The 26,916-nt window shown below is 40.3% G+C and overlaps 1 protein-coding gene and 2 long non-coding RNA genes across 3 annotated transcripts; 2 read left to right on the top strand and 1 right to left on the bottom strand.

The window, feature by feature from the left end:
* Nucleotides 1–8,253: 8,253 nt before the first annotated feature.
* LOC145653799 (leucine-rich repeat flightless-interacting protein 1-like) lies at nt 8,254–11,679 on the bottom strand. The gene is made up of 5 exons (XM_081708042.1): nt 11,454–11,679; nt 9,746–9,870; nt 9,295–9,465; nt 8,644–8,723; nt 8,254–8,382 (listed from the first exon to the last, which is right to left on the bottom strand). The coding sequence occupies exons 1-4, from the start codon at nt 11,677–11,679 to the stop codon at nt 8,646–8,648; spliced, it is 600 nt and encodes a 199-aa protein (XP_081564168.1). The 3' UTR covers nt 8,254–8,382; nt 8,644–8,645.
* Nucleotides 11,680–20,729: 9,050 nt separating this feature from the next.
* LOC145653890 (uncharacterized) lies at nt 20,730–23,762 on the top strand. Its single transcript, XR_014120131.1, has 4 exons — nt 20,730–20,942; nt 21,093–21,284; nt 23,067–23,203; nt 23,683–23,762. It is a non-coding gene; the product is annotated as an uncharacterized LOC145653890 (long non-coding RNA).
* A 556-nt stretch (nt 23,763–24,318) lies between these two features.
* Nucleotides 24,319–25,041, top strand: LOC145653899 (uncharacterized). The gene is made up of 3 exons (XR_014120139.1): nt 24,319–24,504; nt 24,595–24,749; nt 24,999–25,041. It is a non-coding gene; the product is annotated as an uncharacterized LOC145653899 (long non-coding RNA).
* The last annotated feature ends 1,875 nt before the right edge of the window (nt 25,042–26,916 follow it).

Here is a 26,916-nt window from a genome sequence, read left to right as displayed (position 1 = left end):
ATCATCATTAAAGACTGGAACATTAATCAAACCACTGCAGTATATCATCAGTTATATAATTTTGATTATGATGAAAATCTAAATTAGGTGTAAAAACATGCTAGGTGAAATGTAGAGCATGGTTCCGCATTGGCAAATCCACTCAATATGACTCAATCTGGACCTTGGTAATTAATATTCTACAGTAATCATGCCTCCAAATGAACACTGAAAAAGCAGGTACACAAATCCATACCCAGTTCCATACCAAGCTACATAACTACCACAAAACAATTTTCTCCATATCCAAACTCTCCCTAATACAGAATTCTATCTCTGTATAACAATGTTTAACATCTGTCATACAAACTGTACATACTATACTGCTGGTGTTATTAATAAATTTTATTTTTTTATTGTTTCTTTATTTGCGCTTATGTATCTTCCCTCATGAACAATACATAAGTATAAATTAAGTCTTAATAGTCCTCTAAAGAGGGGGATGGTGGTGGACCAATAGATAAATTTAAAAAACAAAAACAAAACACTAACAAAAAAAATATTGAGGTTGAAAGCCTACAACCTTTGGTAGGGAAACTGACCAGTCAGAACTGAGAAGCAAATTTTGGAATTCCATTTGCAGTTTCAAATTTATAACTGCTATGTACCTGTTTGTAATAATACCCATTCATATTCAGCTATAATATAGCTAGCTACATAGCGTCTTGGAAACCAATTAGAGAATCATTTAGTATGTGTTGCTATCATCAGATCTCTTAAGTTCATGATTAAAGCTGGATAACATGGCTGTGAACGTTTCTTAGAAAATTAATTCAGCATTACTGTCTGTTTGTATAGGTAACAAAAATGGTCTTGATTAGTAGTCATTTACATGTTAGCCTCCCCACACATTTCCCTCACGTACTGTCACTACTTTTTACTAATAATTTAGCATAATAATTTAAATTTGAGTTCAAATGAATGCTGTGAACAAATCAGATACTCTTCCTTGAAGTATCAGAGTAAATTATATTAATATGAAAGTTTAATATGAAACTTTTTTCCCTCAGAAACAACAAATACATAATTTCCTCTGATATCATAATGATATAAAATAATAAGAACTTGACAACACTATGCTGACTTGATCACATTGCGTCCCTGCCATCATGAATGACATCCCAAGTTTTAAGGAGATGACACGGTTAAACTGGAATTAGTTAAACCCCTGAGTATTATATGAATAATGATCGTCAAGCAGAAATTAGCATGCAAATTCAAATATATGCCGTGTTATGTCACACAGGAAATACTGTCACATCATATCACATCATATATATATATATATATATATATATATATATATATATATATATATATATATATATATATATATATATATATATATATATATATATATATATATATATATAATGAACTCCACCCTTACCTTATATATATATATATATATATAAGGTAAGGGTGGAGTTCATTATGACTCATTACATATAAGTCTACAGTTACATTTATTGAGTTATACCATAAATGTCAGTTCTATGACTGTTATTTTTAACTATTTCCTTCTGCCATTATGATATTATTCCAACTCCTGTTTTTATTACAATGCATTTTCAGCATATATTTTGTGTGTTTAAGTTAGCCGTTTGCATTTCTTTTTCAGTGTTATGGCCTCACAGCCTAGACAGGGTCGTAACAATTGGGGGCCCGTCCTCTGTTTCTCCTCTGGTTCCTGGTAGTTCCTTTTTAGCCTGTTCCTTTTAGTTTTGCCCCTTCTCTCTGGTGTTTGGTTCTGGTTGGTGTTTTTTATTTCTCCCCCCTTCCTTCTTTGTGTGTGGGGTGTGTTGTGCTGTTTGTACTGGCTATGGCTGCGACATTGGATTTGTCTGCTTTTTCTGTTTGTCCGTCTTTTGAGCAGTTTTTTGAGAAAGGCAGATCTTTTGTTGGTAGCTGCTTTGTATAACGTGGTTATACCTCGCTCTGCTAATCAGAGGGAGAGGACTAGTCGAGTCTTCCCTTGTTGCGCCTAGAGTTCTGCCAGAACGGGAGCTGTCTCTGGGTGTTGATGTTGGCCCAGCTTGGGTTGTGGACACGCCAGAAGCTGTGGACGACCCTGTAGTCAGGCTGTTGGCAGGTTACTACTCCCCGCCACTTTTCATCAAATGCTTTGTAACCGGTGTCACATGAATAGGAAGCACGTTGGCATCCATCATCATCTTTGGAATACTGTATGAATTAATTGGTCAAAGTGAATTCACCACATGCTCCTTCTGCAACTATAAGGTAAAAACAGTTGACAATCTTTTCAAAGTTAATTTTCAAACAGTTCTGCTGTTTGTTTACTTCTTGAGCATTTATTCTTTAACAATCGAAAGTAATACGCTGAATATTGTGAAGGTATGCATGAAGAAATAGTGGTGTGAAAATGCAACTGTCACATGGAAGTTTAATTCTATTTTAAAATCAAAAGTGTAACTATATTTCATTGCATCAGCTCTGTCCTGTAGAGTTCTGGTGTTTAGGTCCTTGGGTTATGGTATTAAAAAATTAGATTGGCCTGCAAAAATTTAGCATCTGTGTAAAGCTAATTATGTTGTAAAGATTTAAGCCTAAGACTTATAGTCGCAATTCACACTATATACTATATAAAGGACAAGTCACATGGAAACAAGATAAATGCTGTTCAACAAGGGTCTATATCAGACAGTAAATTTGACTTCCCAGTAGACAGACAAGAATTTTAGAAGCATTTTTGTGCGCAAAATTTACTTCAATGTAGGGCTATAATTTGTCGTGGAAATTGCACCACACTTCATAAAACCTGGAGAATATGAGACTTCTCGTTGCCTTTGACATTGTAATTTTGGCTGAATGCTTCTCAAGGCTATGCAACGCAAAACCATGGCAGAGAATGGCTAATGGAGTAGCTCTTGATTAGGATATCAGTAAGTAATCATACAGTTCATTACCACACTGTTTTGCGACTTCAAAGTGGCCACAACTGTATATTTTTGAGGGGATCTTTAACATACTGTGATTTAAATCCATTATGTTGATATCAAACTGCCTATTTCACACTAAACAATAAACAGAGTGCTGCACAGAGCACCTCCTAAATGTTCAGCACACTCTGAACTTCTGAAAATTTAGCACACCTCTAGTGAAGTTTGAGCTCCAAGAAAATGTTGGAGCTCAAAACCCACTTTCTTCTGTCTCCCTGGATACAGTTACTAATACTTTCCTTTCTATGCTCCCCTCATTAATGATTCTTCTGTGCTCTGTATTACCACAGGAGAAAACTCCAAAATGTCATTACAATTCAAATTTTCAGTCATATTAATCGAAAAGGACTGCATAGAGACAGTGGGAAAAAAAACAACAACCTCTCCTGGATTCAGACCTCAGCTCATACCAGTACTCACTGGAAGTACCATCTGCAAAGTCATGCTGCTACAGAAGAACATTTTAATCATAAGCATCTGATCCATACGAGCTCTTCAGTGTTTTTTCTTCGGTCCTTAACCCTCCCCCTCCACCCTCATCTTTCACTCCCGAGGATTTCATCACCTGCTTTCAGGAGAAGGTTGCGGCAATCTTCCAGTTCTTTTCCTCTGTTCCCACTCTTCCAAAAAGTGTTCATACCCCCACATCCAAGTGTCTAGCTTCTGTTTCTCTTCTCTTCAGACAAACGTCTGACTTCCAGCAACCTCACTACATGGCCACATGATCCAATTCCTTCCACTCTCTTCCTCTCAAGAGATCTGCTTCCTTTCATCTCTTTTCCTCTCCCAGAAACAGCTCCACGATCCCAATATGTCTGGGTACCGGCACAAACCGGCACAGTCACCATAAACAGCCCTCATAGCAGCGACAGAGAATCTTCATGCTACCAAAGCTTCAAAAATGTTTTGATTCTTCTGGACATTTCTGCAGTCACACACAGTAGGTTGTCCAGCAGCTTGTGATGCTACACCACCTCGTAGTCTGTGTATACCTCTTACTATTGTAGTAATTTAATCACATCGGTCAAATTTGCACAATGTTGTATTTTCAACATAGTCACCATGTCCAATGACAATCATCTTTGCAATTAAATTAACCCATTTTGCACATTTTAATATAGCACGGCCAAGTCCAAACTTTTTTAAAGGAAGTACTTTATCTGGACAACCTGCCAAGTCACTTATAAATGATAAATAAATGATAAATCACTTAAAATGAGAATAATGGTATCTGTGAAACACTGTCAACAGTCAATAAAGACTGCTGCCCCCATTTCAAGTCCATTAGTGATTTAGTTTTCAAAATATTGTACTGCTTCCCATTATTATATCATTCTAGATCTTTTCCATTGTAAAATACATTTTATATGGGACAAAACTTTGTGTACAAATAATTCCAATCAGATATAAACAATAATAAACACTATCTTAATTTATAGTTGCCACATAGCCTGCCATATAGTCAAATGAATAAATTGAAAAATGGGCTGAAAAATCACATTGTGTATGGTGCTGATGTATTAACTCATGATTCTTGCTTCCTAGTACACATCTTGAGCCATAGGTCAAATACTAAAATTAAATTAAGTTTATTGGAATACTTTTAAAATATACATCACTAATGTAGGTTCCAGATTATGTGCTTTATGCATACTGGCAAAGTAGTGATTACGGGAACAAGATTGTATATTAAGTTGCATATTATCAATCTTGCTCTGTGAAGTTTAGAACATAGTCTGTCCTAAATGACATGATGTGCACTGCACTGTTCATAATGGATGAATGTATCTTGCAGTTTGCTGAGCACATGTTCAGTTGGAACGGATGTTACCAATAATAATTATATATTCAAAAGATGTATGAAGTAGGAAGACATCTTTTTTAATCTAATGGTATCTTGGGCCATTGTAGCAGTGGGTTAGGGGTTGTGTTAATACCTGGAACTCATTGGTGACATATGGCCCCAACTCTTCAAAAATAGTCCAATCTTAGAGGTGACTACAGTGGCTCATCTAGCACGGCCTGATGACATACTGTAGCAAATTTGGTCTAAAAGTGGACCACACCCTCTTAGCCAGGATATGCTCGTGATACACAGGTTTTGGTGGTCCTGGCAGAGAGCCTAATGGGACACGTAAGTAATAGGCTGACTGCATAGGTAATATCAGCCTTTAAAACAGGACTAAAAATCGAATAATGTCCGATCTGACCAGTCAGTCTTGTCCAGGATGTCCTCATAACCCACTGTGTCAGATTTGGTGGACCTGGCAACCTCTTTAGCTTTGGCAGGCGAGAAACCCTAATGGGACTCTTAGGTAATAGGCGGACCGCAGAGGTAATTTCAGCCTTTTACAAAGGGCCTAAAGGTGGATCAGTGCCAGGTTTAGTTAGGGTTAGGGTTAGGGTCCGCTTACTAACTGTACAGACTTGTTCTGTTAATTGTGTCTTTTTTTTGTTGTTACATTTTTCATTTTTTTCCTGTAATTTTCAATATAGCTTAGGTAATTGTGAGAAAGCAAAAATACATGATAGATATATCATTAACATAATTGAAAATTATGTAATATTTCCACAACAAACACATAACAATTACATATTTCTAGTTTTTATAAGTAATACATTTTTTTGTAGGACTATTTTTTCACCACCAGGTGGCGGTGTTATGTAATATTTTGTCCTTAGAGGTAATTTACATATTTTTTCTGTACTCTTGTCTATATGCTGTCATAATTTTTACAGAATCTTTCTATGTCCTTATAGTAAATTTATTTTTATTTTTTCTATATTCTGTAAGCCTGCCTTTAATCCTAGTATTCAATACACTGGGAGGATCCAGATAGTTTGACCTGCACCACTGGAGACTTCTGGAGCTCAGGTAAAGACCAGACTTGAATTACAGAATCTTTCTATGGCATTCTAGAGAATTTACATTTTTAAAAAATATATATAATCTGAGTTTTTACAGAATATTTATTTGTCTTTATAGAGAAAATATTTTTTTTTAAATGTGTAAACATTGTAATTGTATCTCAAACTTATGTTTATATTTAATCATCATAAAGATTTTGTAAGTTTAATGAAATTGACATGATTTAAAGATTAAACCACATACAATTTTCTACAATTTTTCTACTTTTTTTAAAAGTTGATTTAGAATATTGTGAGGTAGCATGTAAATTGTTGTATAGTGAATTAATCACAAGTAATCATAGATATGTAATGTGCAGGAACAGACTGTGGAACAAAATCACACAGAACAAATATACAGTATATACAAGGGGTTTTCATCACACAGTCCACGTCTCACAACCGAATGTCCTTCATTGAGAACTATACGCCATCCTCTTCGATGTTGAAGGTCACAGACTTTCTTTTTGGAGGCAAGGCATCCTTGAAAATGTCATTGCCCATATCTTGGGTGCTATTTTTGTTCCTTTTGTGGCAACAGTAGAATTATAGCCCTGCCAGCAGAATCAAAGCCAAGGATCCTCCAAACTGCAAAGTGCACACTGATAGAAACCAGCATTTGCTGTCCATCTATACTGTTCCAGGAGTAGAAAAATCGTTTGCCTTGTTCTATTTGATTGGCACTTAAGAAACACATCTGACCCTATATAAGTTGTCCCCTCAACAGTGCAGATTGGCAACGAGGGAGCCGCCAGGAGATTTCGTCTCCGGTGTTCAATACCTGGAAACTTCTTCATCTGACACTGATTGGTAGTAGAAAGAAAATATCTGATACTAAGAAGAATGATCTTCCAAAATAAGATTAAATAAAATGTAAAAAATTTTTAAAGCTATGACACAAAGTAGTCATGTGTGTAATCTGTCCTAAGATATGACACACAGCAGTCGTGTGTGTTGTCTGGCCATGCTATGAAACACAGCAGTTGTGTGTGTTGTCTGTCCTAAGCTTCATCCTGGTGCTTTTCACCTTGTCCCCAGTAGTATCTGCTTCCTTCCGGGTCTCGGCACTGGGCTCATCCTCCTGCTCTGGTGTGAATACCTCAAAGTCCAGAGCTCCAGCTTCTTAGCAGCTATCTAGAAATAAAGCAACTCCCTGCTCCTCCTCCTGCAGTGACCTGCTGAGCACCTCACGTGCAGGCTCCGTCGCACACAGTCAACTGGTGCTGGTCATCGCCACCTCAGCTCCATCAGGGGTTTTATGAGCTCCTGATCTTTTCTGTTGAGCCCTGGTCTATTAATTTCCTTAACAGTACCTTCATCACCTTGCTTTTCTGAGGAATGAATGCAGACTCCAGCAGCTAAGACTGAATAGGCTCGGAGCCGTTTTGCTGTGCTCAAAGTGCCTCTTTTATATTTTCATTGAAATGTCATGTGGTCTTTTCAGTTTGGTTATCTGGGACTTTCATATCCTCTAAAGCTCCTCCCTCCTCCTGTACCAAAGGTTCTAAGGTTCCTCCCTCCTCCTGTACGAGAGGTTCTAAAGCTCCTCCCTCCTCCTGTACCAAAGGTTCTAAGGTTCCTCCCTCCTCCTGTACAAGAGGTTCTAAAGCTCCTCCCTCCTCCTGTACGAGAGGTCCTAAAGCTCCTCCCTCCTCCTGTACGAGAGGTTCTAAAGCTCCTCCCTCCTCCCGTGTGAGAGGTTCTAAAGCTCCTCCCTCCTCCTGTGTGAGAGGTTGCTCGGCAAGGTCCACCACTTTTCCACTCATTTGCACTCCTTGACTTGTTGCTCAATACATCGCCTTGACTTTGTCTATCACTCACACCTCCTTGAACAGTTTCTGTTCGGCTACAGTCCGTATGCTTTGTACAGTCTATATGGATGTCATTTGCAACCTGCATGAGGTAAACTGAGACAAGTTGCTTGAGCACTGATCTGAAACTCAGTGATAGTACCACAGGACACGGAGCTGGAAGAACACCAGGCGAGTCAGATCAGAGCAGAGAGAGCAGACGAGTGAACAGAGTAGGAACAGCTGGGTGGGGATAAGAAGGACAGTATGTTCCTCCACAGGTGTGGGTGACACCAAGTGTCACATTTCATATGTTAGGTGGAACTGGATGGCAGTGCTGGCCTATTCAAGCTCGAGGAAGATAAAGAAAAGCCTTTATTTCTTTAAGCAGAAGGACATTTTAAAATGCCCGGAATCAGTGGTCGGCAACTTTACAGTTAAACCAAACGACGTAGAGAACTCCAGCTCAAGCTGGCCAGACAGTGGCTGGTCAGGGCTTGGAAATGGTAACGATTGAACACACACACACATGAGGAAGAGGATCTAAATGCAAGAGGTTTTAATAGTGAAACCAAACAAATCAGTGGGGGTCAGGCAGGTATTCAAGGTCAGGTTGTTCAAAGGTCGATAACACGGGGCAGAGTCTGGGGGTGAGGAGTGTCCAGGGGTCAGGCGGGAGAGGAGCTCTAAAAAAAAAACTGGCAGAAGTCAGAAACCACGAAGACAAAGAAAATTCTAGAGCACTCGGTATGCACCATAGAGTAGCAATATTTCACAGTGTGAATGTGGGGTAGGGAAACTTATAAAGGGGGCAGTAATGAGGAGAATGAGGATCAGGTGCTTGCTCGAACTCTGGTGAATCAGATGAGGGGTGTTTGCAAGTAGGCGTGGCGGTGCGTGGCTGAGTGTGGTTCCTGCGGTTCGTAATGGTAACAGGAAACCCTTACCTTCAGTATCTCAACGTCTTCTTCAGCTCACTGAACTGTAACTGAAGGACAGTATGTGCGTGGTGTTCTCGCTCATACTCCTAGCACACAGACATGGGGTGGAACAGTTTCAAACATGAGGGTTAAAGTTCTCACAGTGTCTTAACTCTGGCCGTTGGCCTCGGCCAAAGGAACACCACCATTTCATACTCAGTGAGGAAATTTAATGTGGTGTCTTTTAGTTATTTAATTATTATTTTGGTCAAGCAGTATATGAAAATATTGATTTACAACAATTTACACTTGGCTTTCTCTAACCGTGCTCACTTGCTAACAGTCAAGCCTCTTATGGGTGTGTTAAAAGCAGCATGCCCACGCCAGAACACCTGGCCTAGACCCCTGTCTTTCTCACAGAGCCACGACCACCCACAGAAAACCTGGTCTAGAACCCTCTGTGTTTCTCATCGAGCCACGACCACCCACAGAGCACCTGGTCTAGACCACTCTGTGTTTCTCATAGAGCCACGACCACCCAGAGAAAACCTGGTCTAGACCACTCTGTGTTTCTCATAGAGCCACGACCACCCACAGAAAACCTGGTCTAGACCACTCTGTGTTTCCCACAGAACCACGCCCAACTCACAACACCCTGGGCTTCTTCTTCTCGCTCACCTTTGTGTTCTCCTCACACTCCCTCTGTGTCTCAGACAGCTGCTCCTCCAGCTCCAGAAGTGTCTCCCGCAGCGTGTCCACCTGGTACATCAACACGGTCTTCTCATTTTCCAGCTGGGCATTGGACACCATAGCCAGCTGATACATCTCCTTAGCCTCTGCCAGTGAATCCTGGAAGATCACCAAGCAAAGGGTGTTTGCCTTAGTCATTTTTATGTGTTTGTACAAACATGTGCACACACACACACACACACACACACACACACACACACACACATATACATGCACACACAAACACACTTCTGGGAACATGTGCATTAGTGGCGAACCAAAGGAACTCAAAGCATGACTCAGCAAAAAAAACAAAACATACAGATGCATTCACAGACATATGCATATATGCAAAAGCAGTACGTGATCAAGTAAGTAATAAATGATGTACACAAATAACCTTCATCTCCTGTATGGAGGCCTCGCTGTCTGTTGAGATGGAGGCATCATAGCTGCCCCTCTGGAACAAGCCTCCCCTCAGGAAGCGAGGGTGGCACCAGACAGTGTGGACGCCGTCCTGGGCGCCTAACAAGGTGCAGCCCGATTTAAGAGACAGTCAGTCAGTGTAGAGATCTGCAGTAATTAAACATCTACTATAGACATTTGTAATTAGAACATAAGTGAAATAGAACTGAATAGAATAGAATAGAACAGAACAGTAGAATATCAATCAATCAAAATTGATTTATATAGCTCTCTTGACAACAGATGTCACAAAGGAGCTTTACAACTGTTCAAGTCCAAACCCCCAGTGAGCATGCCAAGGCTGACAGTGGCAATCAACAACAGCGCCACCTATATATATATATATATATATATATATATATGGAAACCCTGCATTGTAGTTGAAGGCAAGTATCTATCTATCTATCTATCTATCTATCTATCTATCTATCTATCTATCTATCTATCTATCTATCTATCTATCTATCTATCTATCTATCTATCTATCTATCTATCTATCTATCTATCCCACTCCCTCACTCTCTCTAACACACACACATACACACACATTCTGGATGTCCTCCAACTAAGAGTATTAAAAGAATGAAGAATGCCAATAAGAAAAAAACACATTTTGTATGGTGATGATGAGATTTCAAAACCACAGACAAGGTAATAAATAACATTTTCATCAAATGTGAGTGTCTGCGGAAACATGGCCTACAGCAAAAGGCATTTTATGTAGTTTGAAAGATATATTTATGGTTTGGGTTTAATGTGGTAATGACTGTGTTTAATGTGGTTATGTTTGTGTTTACTGTGTACTGTTTAATTTCTTCACATCTGCAGACACACTAAGTAGGATGATATATACATTTGTAAGTTTGATTATGAGCTGACTGCAACTTAATACATACAGAGTGTATACTGTTAAACCAGGTACTACACACAGAGTACATAGTATACATACAGAGTATATAGTATACATACAGAGTATATAGTATACATACAGAGTGCATAGTATACATACAGAGTATATAGTATACATACAGAGTATATAGTATACATACAGAGTGCATAGTATACATACAGAGTATATATTATACATACAGAGTGCATAGTATACATACAGAGTATATAGTATACATACAGAGTGCATAGTATACATACAGAGTATATAGTATACATACAGAGCATATAGTATACATACAGAGTGCATAGTATACATACAGAGTATATAGTATACATACAGAGTATATAGTATACATACAGAGTGCATAGTATACATACAGAGTATATAGTATACCTACAGAGTGCATAGTATACATACAGAGTATATAGTATACATACAGAGTGCATAGTATACATACAGAGTATATAGTATACCTACAGAGTGCATAGTATACATACAGAGTATATAGTATACATACAGAGTGCATAGTATACATACAGAGTATATAGTATACATACAGAGTGCATAGTTTTACCAGATTGAGTGCTACAAACTCATGTATCTAACTAATATATATATGACGAATGTCATGGTCCTCTCCAGCTCAGATATCTTCAGCTATACTGAGTACTGACACCAACCATTTTCTCTAGCTCAGATATATTCAGCTTTTGAGTGTGTGTGTGTGTGTGTGTGTGTGTGTGTGTGTGACCTGTCAATGTTGCTGTGAGCAGAGCTGCTCTAGCTGGCTGTGCTGCTGTAGGAGCTCTGGCTCCTCCTGCTGCTCGTGTCTCGGGCTCCTCTGCTTCAGTACCCTCAGCTCCTTCAGCTCGTCCATTAATTAGGTCTCTCCTGGATTCCACCTCTTCTGTGTCTTTGTAATAGTCTTCAAAATCATCTTCAATGCCTCTAGCACAACACCACCTGAAAAGTTTCATTGTTAGACCCATCCTCTTCAATGTCTTTCCACAGACTGATCTGGAATGGTAGTGTGCGTGGGATGCCCTTCATTTGTGACATTATGACATGGGACATCATTATGACATCTTTTTTTTTTTTAACATTGTTTCTATCTTTTTCTTTGACATTTGTAATTGATGTTTTTCCTGGCCTTCTTTTACCAATGCCATTGCCAACACTAATGTGTTCATTGGTAGTGCAAGCAGATGGTCTGTTGATTTAAATGGGTGAAAAGTGCAATAAATTCATTCTTCTTTGCACTGATAGAATCCTTTACACTCGTGCACATCTGAGCCACAGCTTCAGCCAGTGTCATAGTTTCAAGGCGATTTTGGACTCCTGTTTGTGCCAGCTAGGGATACATTTGGAGGACACAACTAAGAACATATGCTAAATTCTAGAAATGTAAATGTAAATGAGTGAGGCCATTGTTTAATCTCAATATTATCAGAAAATATAAGCCAGCAATAGCTTTTCCTATTAGCCCCAGTAATTATAATACTCTCCGAGGTACTGAGGTACAGGATGTTTTGGACAGATGTCCTTCATCAGCTGTGCAAGCAAAGTGCTTCTGAATTAGTAGTAGGAGGAACCATGTATGGCTTGCCACCGGAGATTGTGGTAAATATAACATTGTTGCTTAAGAATACACTTAAGAATGACAAAATTAGGGGGGGGGGGGGAATTAGTACTTTGTTACAGTGATCACATTTGCAATTTAAAACAAGAAACTAAAAATAGAATGTAAAATGGCACTAAACTTTTACTCTTCCAGCTTGCATGGAAGGAAAACCCTAAATAACCATGGTTACCTCCAAGGAAACATATGCAGTCAACATTATATTGTATCAAAATGGCTTCACAGGCAAGGACATTGCTGCTTGTAAGATAGCACCTAAATTCAACCATTTATCGACTCATCAAGAACTTCAAGGAGAGAGGGTAATTGCAGTACAGAAGGCTTCAAGGTGTCCAAAAAAGTCATGCAAGCGCCAGTACCTGAGACCATTCATGTGTGTGGGTTGCTTCTCATCCAAGGGAGTGTTTGCTCAAAAGTTTGGCTAAGAACACTGCCATGAATAAGGAATGGTATCAAAACATCCTCCAAGAGCAACTCCTCCCAACGGTCCAGGAGCAATTTGGTAATGAACAATGCCTTTTCAAGCATGACGAAGCACCATGTCACAAGTGGCAAAAGTGATAACCAAAGTGGCTTGGTGAACAAAATATTGAAATTTTGGGTCCATGACCAGGAAACTTCCCAGATCTCAGTCCCATTGAGAACCTGTGGTCAGTCCTCAAAAAGAGGGTGGACAGAACCTGTGATCAACTCCAAACCCTGATTAGGCAAGAATGGTTTGCCATCAGTCAAGATTCTGTCCAGAAGCTGATATCCAGCATGCCAAGAAAAATTGCAGAAGTCTTAAAAAAAGGGTTTTGCTTAAACTGGATGTATTTGTCAATAAAAAGTAAAAATAAATAAAAACTTAGGAAATGCTTATAATTGTACTTCACTATACCATATAAACATCTAACAAAAGGATCTAAAAAAAACACAAACAAACAGCAGACTTTGTGAAAACCAAAATTTGTGTCAGTCTCAAAACCTTTGGCTAGGACTGTACACCTGAACTGACAACTGAAATACTGTACAAGCTGAAAGAAAGGACATGTAGTTATTGGTTATTTCTGAGAGTTTTGCTCAGAAATTCGATGGAGCTTGTGCCTGTTTGTTTGTGTGTTTTGGGGGGTTGGGTAGCGTGCTGAGGTTATGCCTTTAGGGGGCCATGGTTAGTATCTGAGGTATGGGCATCTGCTGCATGGAGCTCATGTTGGCGGTTTCTTTGCCCCGGTAGCACTTTACCATGTAGCCATTGATACACTTGCTATTCACAGACATGATGGCATGAGCCGGTACCTCATGGGAGTCAAACCTGTTTTGGTCAAAACATCTCTGATCAATCTTTAGCCACATCACAATGACACCAGCATAGTTTAATATAGGAACAGGCATATCGTAATCACAGTATGTTGCAATAGAAATGGTAATTACAGTACATATGATGGCAAGTTACACCTATTAGGTAGCAAGCTACTTTCAGCGCACCTGTCCTAACTTTATCTTACACGTCTCTCGATACAACACATCTGTCATGATTGGCTACTCCCTAGCATCCTATTGTCATGGTTTCCGTGTCTCATTGGTTCATTTTCTGTAGTTCTTGTTTTGGTTTTCACCTCATTTGCATCACCTGTGCATTATTAGTCCTCATTACCCTGTGTAAGTAAAAGCTGGCTTGTTGCCTGTGTGCTTGCTGGTCATTGGCTAAAGCCTAGCCTCTGTTTCCGATTCAGCCTACTGTTTTCTTTGCCTGTTTTTTTTTTTATATCTAGTGTCAGCTCTTATCGTTACTTGTATCATTGTTATAACCTGCTCCCTTTTTCTCATCGTGTGCTTTTATTTGTTTGTTTAAGATGTATTCCTGGACTCTACGTGTTGGCTCACTGACCCTGCACCGTTTTCACGACTCTGATTATTGATTTTCCCTTAATAAATCTCGCTGTTCTCGGCGTATGCGTCCGCCTCACATTCGCTCCACGTTACAATGCCTCACGAAGGAATAGCTTTTATCCGGGAAAACACTGATCTCCATGATCTGCCTGAATGGAGAGAACATCTGTCTCATCATCTGACCTAGAGCAGAGAAAAGGGAAACGCAGTGACAAACATGCAAATCTTGAGACAGGCGAATCTAGTGGCTAATGTGCTTCAAGAGATAAATTCAGGCATCTGATACTAGATCTCCTGTCCTGCACTACAGTTTTAAGCCAGATTTACTGTGTATTAAATAAATCAGTGTTAAATAAGTGGGTATTAACTAAGCGAACGTGGTGCTGTGCTAATGCAGTCAGTGCTGGATCAGAATATGCCAGAAACAGCCCTGTTCAGATCACAGTGCATGCTCACCAGAGCCTAGATGGACAGTGCACATTTCTCCCCTATTCCAGCTCCCCGCACACCTGAACCTGAACTGAGCCTTTGGCATGACCGAACACCTGTTGCAAATGTGCTGGGCAGGGAACAGAAGAGCAAGTGCCAAGGATCCAAAGTCCTGTGCTGCTTCTGGTCCAGCCACTGGATTTCAATGACACACTATAGAAGGTTTACAAATTCCTTTACAGAAAAATACAGGAGAAAATGAAAAAATACGAATAAACAAACCCTGAACTGAAAGTTATGGCACTGAACATAGCAGTCACTGGTAGCAGCCAGAACAGTTCAGAGTACAGTGCTGGTTTAGTACAGTAGGATAGTAGGATAATGTGCAAGACTGCAACAGGAGTGCATAGTTTATTTGTGTGAGGTTTGACTAGGATTAGCTTTTAGCCAAGCACGGACCCCAGCTCGCAATCCCCCGCTTCTGCTTCCTTGCACACCGCTTGCGGTGTCTCCCCTTCGGTATCCGGACTTAGGCGACGCCGTGGTCTGCAGGCCTGGTACGCATAGCAACCCGAGCTCACAGAGCGTCTGAAGCACGCCGTCGTCCAGGTAGGTTTGTGCATGGTGTCTTAAGTGTAGCAGGCTATGGCGGTGGTATACAGGGAGCTTTGTTGTTTCTATGTATGTGTGGTTTAAGTTGCTGGAAAAAAGTAGTATAGACGACAGATAGTAGCACAATAGCGCCATTATCGGACCTGGAGTGGCCGCGGCGTGCTACCGCGTCGCCATTTTCCTGCTCCTGCTTTTGTGACAGAGAGCTGCGAAGTGAAGGTCTTTGTGAGAATGACCCAAACACTCTGTATACTCTGATGCTTTCAGTTCCAAGGAAGTAAGGTCTAGACCAGGTAACCTCCCTCATCTCCCGAGGGAGGTGGACTGGGATGCCCGAGTTGTGGAATGTCACGATCCACCTGTCAGGAAGAGGCCCACGACCTACACAAAAGACCCAAACCATACACGACCATTTACTGATCATGTGATGCCACATGACTGGATGATACAAATGTCAATCAAAATATCACTTTCAGTAGTTAATAAATGGATTCACATTGTGCGTCAGTTTCACTCACATAGAATAAACCTAGTCCTGGACTAAACTGCAGAGCCAAAAGTAACTCACCTTTAGAAATTAGACTTAGGTTTAAAATTTCTCTGGGAAATGGCCCCAATATCTCATTAGTTACACAATAAAATTTCAAGCAGCACCATAATTCTTAAACGTGGAAGTCAACTCCTTTATTTTTGCACAGATTTAATCATAGATTGTACCAGGAAATGGATTCAAGGTATGTATTTGGGACTAAATGACCCTGACATAGTAGCAAATCCCCCACTGAAATCATGCAATGTTGGATTACTGTGCAATGTTTTTGAATGATGTTTGCATATGTTAGTGACAAGCCATCAAAGAGCCATCATCAGCAAATCACACTACAGTGTAGTATTGAACTGAAGCATTTTTACAGTGCTATCAAAATCAATTTTGTGCCAATTAACTGCTCAGCAGACAATAACAGAAACATCCCACACACCTCATAAAAGTAACTGAGGTCCTCCTTGTTCACCTGCTCCTGTTGAACAATCATCTCAGGCATGAACTCGCTCGTCTCCCTGTCTTCCGCTTCCAGAAAGTTCTCGCTGAAATACTCCAGCTCGTCCAGCACGGCAAACTCAACCTTGTTCGTGTGATCAGCCTCAGCCTCTTCACCCTTCCTGACCAGGCCTGAGCTGCCTTGCCCCGCCGCCTATAGGAACAGGTTGCCGGGTTTGTTGGATGCACCGAAGCGTCTAAACGAGGTGGTGCCCTTGGTGTGGGGGGTGGGGGGGGTGGGGGGGTGTATCCCTGTCCTCGGCTAGTGCCAGGAGTCAGCACAACCTGAGATAACGTTCATTTCCTTGGTGTCAGTGGACATTTGCAGGGGAGGCGATGGAGGAGCATTACATTCACCGATTCCTGACTCCCCACTAGTGGGAGGCTCCTCTGGGAGAGAAGACAAAAACTCACTGACAGCCATTGCCCAATTTCTAACAATAATAGAAACTATTTTCATGAAAGGACTAAAAGGAACTAGCACAATATTTTTGGAGATATCTGCCTTACGTCTTACTAAAGACTAACGTGCAAATCATGGCGTGCTGAATATGCCAAACTGACTACATTGTTCTTTATATTAGTGTAGAAACCATATCTTAGAATCACTGTCTCAATTAATGGAAATCACAATGCACTCAGCTTAAACCTCATGTGCATCTAAACACTGTCCATCCTTGAACAATGAGTCTCCTGCTAGAGCTGGAAAGGTCAAATGAGAGGAGAAAAGGCAGAACTGCTTCATTACTGCCACATTTTCACTGAAGCTAACCGCCTTAGCAGAGTGAGGCACAAGCAACTTATATAAAGCAGCCACCAGTGAAAGATCTGCTGTTCATCAACAGAAGAACAAATAGAAAAAGCAGACAAATGAAATGTGGCAGCCATAGCACACAATAGCCAGTACAAACAGTACAAACATACCAAACCCACAAAGAAAAAAACACCAGTCAGAACCAAACAAACACTGGCACAAGAGCAAGGGGGCACACAAAGAACCAAAAATGAACAGCCAAACAGAACCAGGGAAAAACAGAGGGCAGACATGGATTACATAAAATGTATAAAGATTTTTCAGGTCCTGTAGAGAATTTACTTTTTTTTTTTTATATATGGTCATAACTTTTACAGCACCTACCATATCTTTTTTATAGTGCCAGATGTGTAGCGACAGAAAATGGAGCCAAGCGGTCAATCAAGGAAGAGTTATGTGCTTACACTCCAGACCCTTTCCACTGATGGAGAAACATCTGCCCCCTCCAAGCCCCCTGTGGAGAAGCCTAACCCTTAAATGATAAAAACTATGTAAAGAAGGATGTGCATCATTCTCACCAGACTCATCCAGTGAGATGAAAACATCTGTCTACTTCAAACAACCTTCAGAGAAACCTAGAAGAAAAAAAACTAGTGAGAGAGATCCATGATCCAGACAAGAAAAAATCAAATATTTAAGTACACCTCAAGTCGAATGACTTGGGCATCTTGTTAAAGAAACATTCAGCAATCAGTATGGTTGACCTATTGAACACAATCAAGATTCAGTCTAATTTTACTTCTAACACTTATATTATTGCTCTTTTATATTTGCAGGCACCGTGCTCATGAAGTTCCAGAGTTTCTATGATGGGAGCCGACCTGAAAGGAAAAAAATAGAAAACGTAGCTCAATCATGAAGTCATGTCATTACATTTTTTAAACTTCATGTGAAACAAAACAAAAGAAATTGGCAGAGACCTCTCCTTCATAGGAAATGTGGAAAGACTTAAGTTGTAAATCCTTCAGTTATTATTTGGCAGCTTAGTATGTCCTGTTTGTGGTTGCAGATGCAAGAGGACAAAGCGGCAACCACTCAGAAGCACTGTATATTTAGCACACAAAAACTATAATTCGGCACATACGAGAATACGACACCAGTAGAGGTGTCCGTCTCAACCAAGCAGCCTCCAAACTTGTCCTTTCCACATTGTCCATGGAGCTCAAATCACTGGACGAAGAAATCACAGTTCACCAGCAGACCATGCACAAGGAGAAATGGGGTATGCTCACTACCTAAAGCCACACGTGCTAATTTAGCTCTTTGAAAACTGAAAATACAGGAATTTGTGCTCAGCTTGGAAGACTCAAAAAAATTCCAAAGGGAAGCATCTAATTCAATTCCCAAACCTTTGAGTGTTATATGAGTGTATAGGAAAACTATTTATATTCTCTGTAAGAACGTTGAAAAAGTCTGTAAAAGTCCCTCGAGCTTCCCCTCATATAAAGAATAGGCTCAGAGTTACACAGTATAGAAACATATGTGTATTCTCTATGAGGAAATGTGAAATTTCTTACAGTCTATACTAAAAATATGTATGTTCTCTATAAGGACAGAAAGATTCTGTACAAGTTCTATCAATGTATAGAAAAAAAAAGTAAATTCCCTGCAGTTCCATAGAAAGATTCTGTAAACATTCAGTAATACAATTTGAAACGGCAGTTTCCAAAATGTAGGCCTACTCATAAACAAGCATAAAATTGCGCCGGTGCTATGTATTAGGCTACCTCATATATTTTGTATGTGAAGAATTATTCTTTCATAACTTTTCTGTGGAAAACCTAAAAGACCGATTAAAAATAAGGCGTTCAATCTCAGACATTGCCTGCGGTAGCTTTTTCATTTCCCCGTTATCCTGTGTATGATGGGCTTAACTCAAACATACGGATACACATTCTGTCAAATTTATATAGAACGTTCAAACAAGACTGGTTACATGGATGAACCTATCAAGGATTTGACATGCCTCTTATTAGTTTCAGAGATAGCATTAGATGGCTAACTGGTGTTTTATTACGTGGAAGAAAACGTAAACTAAAAAAGTCGAAATGATTAAATGTTAATTCAACCATAAGCATGAGAGCAATAGAGCATTTCCTCTGATATCCTTGCAGTGGCGCTATTCTGATTTAACTGATCACAATGCAACAAATAAATGCTAAACTATATTATGCCAAAGGTAGAAGAGACTTTGAAATAGGGTATATGTGATTATCAGTCACTAACCTTCCAAAGGCCAAATATTTTTTGCTCTTATTCCACATTGTTTTACAGACTCACACCCAAATAAAACATGTGAACATAACAGTTTGTTGTTAATTGTATCTCTGTTTCCCATTCTTGTATTTATAGTCAGATTTAGTGTTTGTGCTAAATCTGTTTCGTCTCATTCTTACATTTCTATCACAATTTAACATGGAATTGATTTTGATTTCCATCGTTTCATGGTGGTCCCTCAGACGAGTAAAGATATCCTGCTGGCGTTCTCGCGGGACTTTCTCAGTGGTGAGGGCAATCTCCCACTCCACCTTGCTCTTCTAGGTCTCGCTGTGTCCCACAGCCAGACGCCCCTGGCTGAGTTCAGCTTCGCCGTGCAGAAGCTCGCCGTTGACCTGAGATGCGGCGTTCGCTTAGCGTAGCTTTAAAAGGCGCTTCAATGTTTGTCTTCAGTATATGTTTATTTGATCCTAGGTTGTTCTTTGCTATGATACAAGAGATTTGCCTTAATTCTAGGTCAGAAGGTCCACTTGACCTTTAGTGGAAGGGACATGGGATTGAGTGCTTTGGTTTCGTATACATGTTGATGGCGGTTAGGGGAATGGCCTGTCTGATGAGCACGATACTAGAACACTCAAGATCATCATCCATGTGCCCTGTACACATGCATCAGTGTTCCCTTCTGTGGGAGGTTTTAGATGAGCCATAAAATGTTGGAATCATTTTAGGGACAGTCACCGATGCCAGAGACATAGTAGATGGACTCAGCGAGAAGACCCTTAATCTACTGTGGAAAATCGTTTTTAACTTTCAAGTATTTTGTCTTATTCTGATTTACATCCTTTGTGTGCTCTGATTTTGTTTATAAATTCACAACAGTGTAAAATTGATTTGGTCATTACCCATTAGATTTACATCGATTCAGCATTTATATACTGTATTCTAAACTTGGATGATAATTTCATTTAAAAAATTGATTAGAATTGTCATAATATACAATATTGCTAATATAATTCAGCTATAAGGTTTCACATCTAAGCCTCATGGAGAGATAAGTCATGTTATTGCTTGTATTTAATTATTGTGGAATAATTTAAAATTGTACTTTTTAAAATATTAATATTAATAGTTTGAACATAAATTTTACTATTAACTATTAATTTTAATATTAATTAATATTAATATTAATAGTTCCAAATTGTAATGCTGATGATATTAACTACCATGATGAACTCTGCTCTGTACATACCGTAATTATCTTGTAAACATTTATTTCTGTTGACATGGGTGACCGTCCATTTGACTGCCACAGTAACAGACTGCACCCTGCACTGCAGTGATTTAAATAAGCAGGCAGGCTTCTTTCTTTTTATATGGATCAAATAGCAATAATTCATCATTTAGGTTGACATCATTTAGCTTGATGTGGAACAACTCAAAGAGGAAATCTGCGTCCTCGGGAAAACATGGAAAACAAAACAGATGTTGGTGTTGTTTGAGGGCTGATAAATGTGTTGTGAGTTGCACAAAAGAAATGCCAACATTTCAACATCCCAGAGAGAAAATACATCTGCTCCTGGACTGGGTCAACTCTGTCTGTGAATTTTACAGTTTAAAGGTGGGTGGTGGTTGTTTGTGTGTGTATGTTTATTTTGGGGGTGATTTTTCTTTTCCCCCTCAAGCACCAATAATGTTTCATTGATTTACTACAGTTTATTGTGGCTGGAATCGAGGTTAATGGAGCCTGTGTCTTTGATTCCTCTCTAAGCTGAAAATGTCACAGTTGCTTTCTCGGGTGGCAGAATTCTTTGCTGTCTGATTCATCACTACCATCCAAGCCGCCTGCCGGCTGAGGACATTCACCAGGAAACCACCCAGACCATCAAGTGTGGCTATCAGGGCAAAGTGAAACTAAACATCTCCAGTGACTCAGACTGCTCCTTTGCAATGGAGCAAAATGGTAACATTTCTCCCCATTATTTATGACCTGCATTAGGAGGACATGTATACTGATTATATGTATGTTTTATGTGAGTAGATTATGGTAGGAAGTTGCACTGCCTTTTAAAAATGTAACAATTCTTAGCTAATGTCTTAGCTAATGAGTCACCATCAGTGGATTTCAAGGTGCTTCTTGAGGATGAGAGGAGTAATTTTCAGATGGCTCCATCTGGTAGCTTGTATCGCTGAGCTCCCTTCCACCGCCCTGTTCTGTGGCTGAATTTCTCTTCATTCATAATGTCTTCTCTGTGAACAACAAAGGAAGGTTGCAGTAATCATTCCGTCCCACATCAGGAAGCAAATCAACAAACAAGACTAACAGAGGCTACTGTGGGCAGCCAGGACTATTCAGCACTGAGCAGACACACTGATGAGGAAGGCCAAGTTGTACTTACAGGGGATGCAGCGGTCTGCTGTGCTTTTACAAGCAGCGTTCCGTGGTATGAAAGCCAGCCACTCTTTGAGCCAAAAGCATCAGGCTGCCACTGTTCTGGGCCCACTGTGCCCAGATGTAGTATTTATGCATGAAATATACTGCTGTTGCCATTCAGCAAAAACACTGTGCCACACTTTATGCCCGCCAGCAGAGGGAGCACTTCCTGAGACTGTGCCATGCTGCGGTTCTCCTACAAGCCTGCTACAGAGGTCAGAAGGTCAGGAGAGAAATTGCTCTTCAGCAGCAAGCAGTTACTCTGATTCAGGTTGCTTTCAGAAGGCATGGACCAAGTTCCAGGTCATGAGGCTGTCTGCCGTTATCATACAGAAACATTACAGGTTATATATTCAGGCGACGAATGACCATGAGGAATATGTGAGGCTTAGGCGTGCTATTCTCATTCAGGCAGCTTTCAGATGGCACTGCATACGTCAGAATATAACAGCGATGCACAACGTTGCCACCGTCATTCAGGCTGCTTTACAAATGCACAAGCACAGACGTGCATTCCGAGGACAGTGGTGGGCAGTGGGCATTCTCCAGGAGAGATTACGAGCATTCCTGCTGGCCAGAGTGAAGCAGGAGTGTCAGAGGAGGTGGGTTACTGACGCCGTCACTCTGCAGGCCTTCTGCCGTGGCCAGCTCGCAAGGCAACGCATAAGTACTCCGCAGTCAATTTTCTGTATCTATGACCATTACATACATTGGAAAAGAGAACCTTTGTTGTGAAATCACTGTTGGCAAGCATCACTTCCCAACTGGTCAACATCATATGTTTGTAGAACAATTTAATAAATATTTTATACTGTTTCTGAGACATCTCTAGCCAGGTTAAACGTCTAAATCTGAAACGTGCGTTTCTACCTGTTTTTGTAGTTGCTCCTTTACTCTAACAGTTTTGCATTGATGATGGGCAGCGCATCTGTTGGCTATTGCCAGGCTGTGCTTGATATTGCCACTGCAGCCTGTTTTTGACCAACATTCTAGGGAGAACAAGCTTCTAAAAAGAGGGTGGTGACCATTCATATTGTCAGTCACGTAAACATGATTGAACATGATTGAAGTCAAAGCCATGGCATGTCATCTTTAACACTAATGACCCCAGCAGTCCTTGAGCCTGTCCTCAATTGAGCTTTGTTTGTTTAGGTAACAGACTCCCTGACCTCCACTGTTTTATACAACCTGAACATTTATATTACACTCCTTCAGTGCAATCACAAGTGCAACTGGACTGCATAAGATTCAATGGCTGAAAATGCCCTTTCAGCTCTAACTTTGCATTACTCTCATCACCCCTGTCTCCAGGCATAGGAAGCTGCACACGCTTGTGGTGCGTCGGCGGTTCAGTGCATCTCTGTGCGGTGAGGATCCAGAGGGCCCTGCGAGCTCACTGGGCACTGACAGCAGCCCGGAGGCAATTCTCCTCCGTCCTGTACATCCAGGTACAGAACTCTTTCCACACTCGGGCGATTCTAATGCTAAGGCTTTGGCAGTGTGATGAAATGAACATGTCCAACAGAAAATGAGCATGTCCAAGTGCCCCGATGCTCTGTCTTCACAGCAGTATAGACTCAAACAGCAGTGTTCAAACATCTGAGCTTTATTCAATAATGACTATGTACCTGCTAACCAGGTAATCTTTACCTTTTCATGGATGGTGTAGTACAGGGGACTGGTAGTTTGGCCATGGATGTGCCTTCGGAGGAAAAAGTATACTATTCTCAATTTAAGCATGGAAGCTGCCTTTTGAGACTGGACAACCTGACTCAAATCTGACACAACCAATATATATATCACATTCTAAGCTATTTTACTGATCTTGTATTTATTTACAACTAACAAGTAAGCCCAACATAAAGACCTGACATGCTACTATACCATCTAAAATGCCCACCTCTCTGCCTTGTTTGTGTTGATCCAGCATTGGGTCAGGGCGAAGCTTCAAAGAAAGCAATACCTTGAGCAAAGAGAGAGCATCATCAAGGTACAGAGAGTGGCTTGGTTTCACCGCCGCAGTCAAGCTGCCACTGTTATCCAGCACATGGCCAGAAGATTCCTTCTGAGACGCAGGAAAGAAAAGTTTCGGCATGGAATTATAAAGGCGCAGGCAGGGAAATAACTTTCTTGGATGTCTGTTTTGCGTTTTTTAAAATTTATTTGGTGACTCTCTGGTTGCCTTAAATTACATAGTTAGATTGCAGATGGTTGCTGTGTCAATTACCTTGGAAACATCACAGTAAACTTTGACAACACTTGGCCAACAGAGAGCACATGATGAGGCACTGCATCATTCTCTGGTGATCAGAGAGCCTGCCAAACTCTTTATACAGTTCTAGGTGAGGGTGTTATAGACAGATGAGAAATGGGGATAGATAGTCTAGAAAGTTGATGGTGAGTAATCAAAAACAAGCTAGTGTGTCCTGCCAAATGGTGAAATTACAGTGAGATGTCCTGCTTGAATTTCAATAGAACAGGGGAAAACACAGAATTTAACAATATGCTTTTGTAAGAAGCTGTAATATCATGCAACAATGACATTTATGATATCTTTAGACCCTTTGGAGAGGTCATAGCTCAAGAAAATTCCATGATACCTCCAAGGTCATTTCCATCCGACATTGCCTCAGGAAAGTCAACAGGAAAGCCAAAGAAGACAAGCTGTATCACAAGACCAAGACTGCCCTGAGTTACCTTCTGGAATATCACAATTATACCCACATTCTTATGGCCTTAAAGAATTCAGGTAATAGAACCATGGGCAGAATACACAAACATGACTGTCGTTTCAAGGTGAGAGCATCAAACAACATCTTTGTTGTGATTGTGATTAAAGAGACTGCAACCAGACTTTCACCAGGGTGTTGTGAGCGCCTTGTGAACAGTGGAGCCACATGCACCGTCTTCACCCTGATAAGGAGCTGCGACCGCAGTGTTCCTTCCATGGAGATCATCACCTTGGCAATCCAAGTTCTTTTCAATTTATCAAAGGTACGTGATCATGTCCTAATATACAGTATTCATCCGCAGCATCTTGTGCTGTTGCCAGCAAAGATCTGCATTTTATATATATTTTTCTGCTGTTTAGTTTTCTGCTTTGTCCTTGCATGCTATGCTTAATGTTGCATGCATAGGTCATTGTTTGATTGAATTACAAATGCAAACATTTGTATTTCATGTGGTCAGAAGAGTTCTGTTTGTCTCAAGTCTCTTGTGTGACTGCTTTGCCGTTTGCTGTAGTACAACAAAACCATAGATACGGTTTGAGGTGGAGGACTCTGTGGACAGACTCTTGGACCTGCTCCAGATCTACAGAGAGAAAGCTGGGGACAAGGTGGCTGACAAAGGAGGCAGCATCTTTACCAAAGCATGTTTATTTTGGTGATTTTGGTACAGGATGAAGGACGTGCAATGGTGGGTATTTCCAGGATGTCATTAGTACACGGAGTAATTCAAGCCTTGATGCTGGTGCGTGTACTTAATTTGGTGTTTTGCCCCCACTAGGGGGTAAGAACGCTTCCCAGGGCCTCAGACCGTATATGCAACATTTACCACCTTACAATACGAAAGTACAAAATGGACACCCAGAGCACCAAAGTCAAACAGAGGATGAATGTCTCACAAAATGGAAACATCCTTCTGCAAGCCACTCCCCAGAAATCCAAGTCAATGGCAAGGTATGTTTGAGAAGTCTTTACTTGATTGTACACTATGCATGTGTGCTTAACTGTACGTGTTATTCTAACCACTAAAAGCTAGCTAGCCAAGCTGTGTCACCGACTTTATAAATTCCCTATAATTCTGTAAGCTCTATATTGTTGGAGAGTAAGACTAGAGATAACTTTTACTTTAATTTCATGAATTCTTTCTTTTGTATCATGTCTTTGTTTGATTGTTCTTGAAACAGTTTTGTACTTAAACAGTTCTTCAGAAAGCAAAGCAGGAAGATATTGTAGACCTTCTTGTTGCCATCGAGCTGCTGGTCTCTGTGTGTGCGTGTGTATATATATATATATATATATAACATTATTTTTCATAATTAAACTGACCTCGTACATACTTTTATATTCTTATCTAACCTTTCAGAAACATTTTTGTTGTACTTGCCTTTACATTTTTATATGCGTTGTTTCTGCATAATTTGGTGGCTCATTGCCAGCTCGGAAATATTATAAAAACAGATGCTAAACCATTGATTTCAATAAAAGGCGTGTCTTTTCTGTGTACTACATTTTTACTTGTACTTAAATGATGATGAAAAACTGGATGACTATCTATGACAAATACTTTGGATTTGAATATTTTTAGAATAGTTTGGTATTAGTCATTTTTAATATATTTTTTTCTAATATATAAATGTTCCATGACTTATGAAGCATCAGCTAATTTACATTACTCACAACTGAAGTGTTTTTATTTGTTACAGATAACATTGTCAGCTGTTGGGTACTGCCAGCCTTTCACCAAGTCAAGCAATTAGGTGGCTGCTAAGACTGAGTGACATTGTCACTGACCTATCCATGATGAGGAGGCGTGACTAGACTGGGGAGTTGGGAAGGTTTTTGCTGGAATGTTCTCGTGCATTTTCTGTCCATCTGTACTGTTCCAGGAGTAGAAAATCGTCTCGTCTTGTTCCATTTGATTGACACTTTAAGAAACACATCTAACCCTATATAAGTTGTCCCCTCAACAGTGCAGATTGGCAACGATGGAGCCGCTATGAGATGAAGATTTTGGCTCCGGTGTTCAATACCTGGAACCATCTTCACCTGACACTTGTAGGTCCCTGCATCTGACCTCTTGAGCCCCTCATTGATAACCGATGTATCTGCTTGACTTGGATCCGAAGAGTTAAAGTAAACTCTGTCCATCAAGGGAAATGGAAGTTAGAATATAATTTATCAGAGGTATAAAGAAGGATGGTAGGATCTTACTTATGAAGGTCAAATTTAAGTGTCCATTCTATCTCCAGAGGTCCGTGATCCATATCTTCCCAGGTAAAATGGCATCCAAGAATAACCCTGCTCCCAATTGCCTTATGAACAGTTGTGGGATCACTTGGAAAGATCTTCAGTGCTACTGTTGACAGCAGCATAAGGAGCACCACCATCAACAGTAGCAGCCCATGCCTGAGGAATCGGAAAAAGGCAAAAATCTA

Source organism: Electrophorus electricus, chromosome 26 (genome assembly GCF_041902795.1).
Source record: "Electrophorus electricus isolate QZ-2024a chromosome 26, ASM4190279v1, whole genome shotgun sequence".
NCBI lineage: Eukaryota > Metazoa > Chordata > Actinopteri > Gymnotiformes > Gymnotidae > Electrophorus > Electrophorus electricus.
This window is presented reverse-complemented; position numbering and strand designations above follow the sequence as displayed.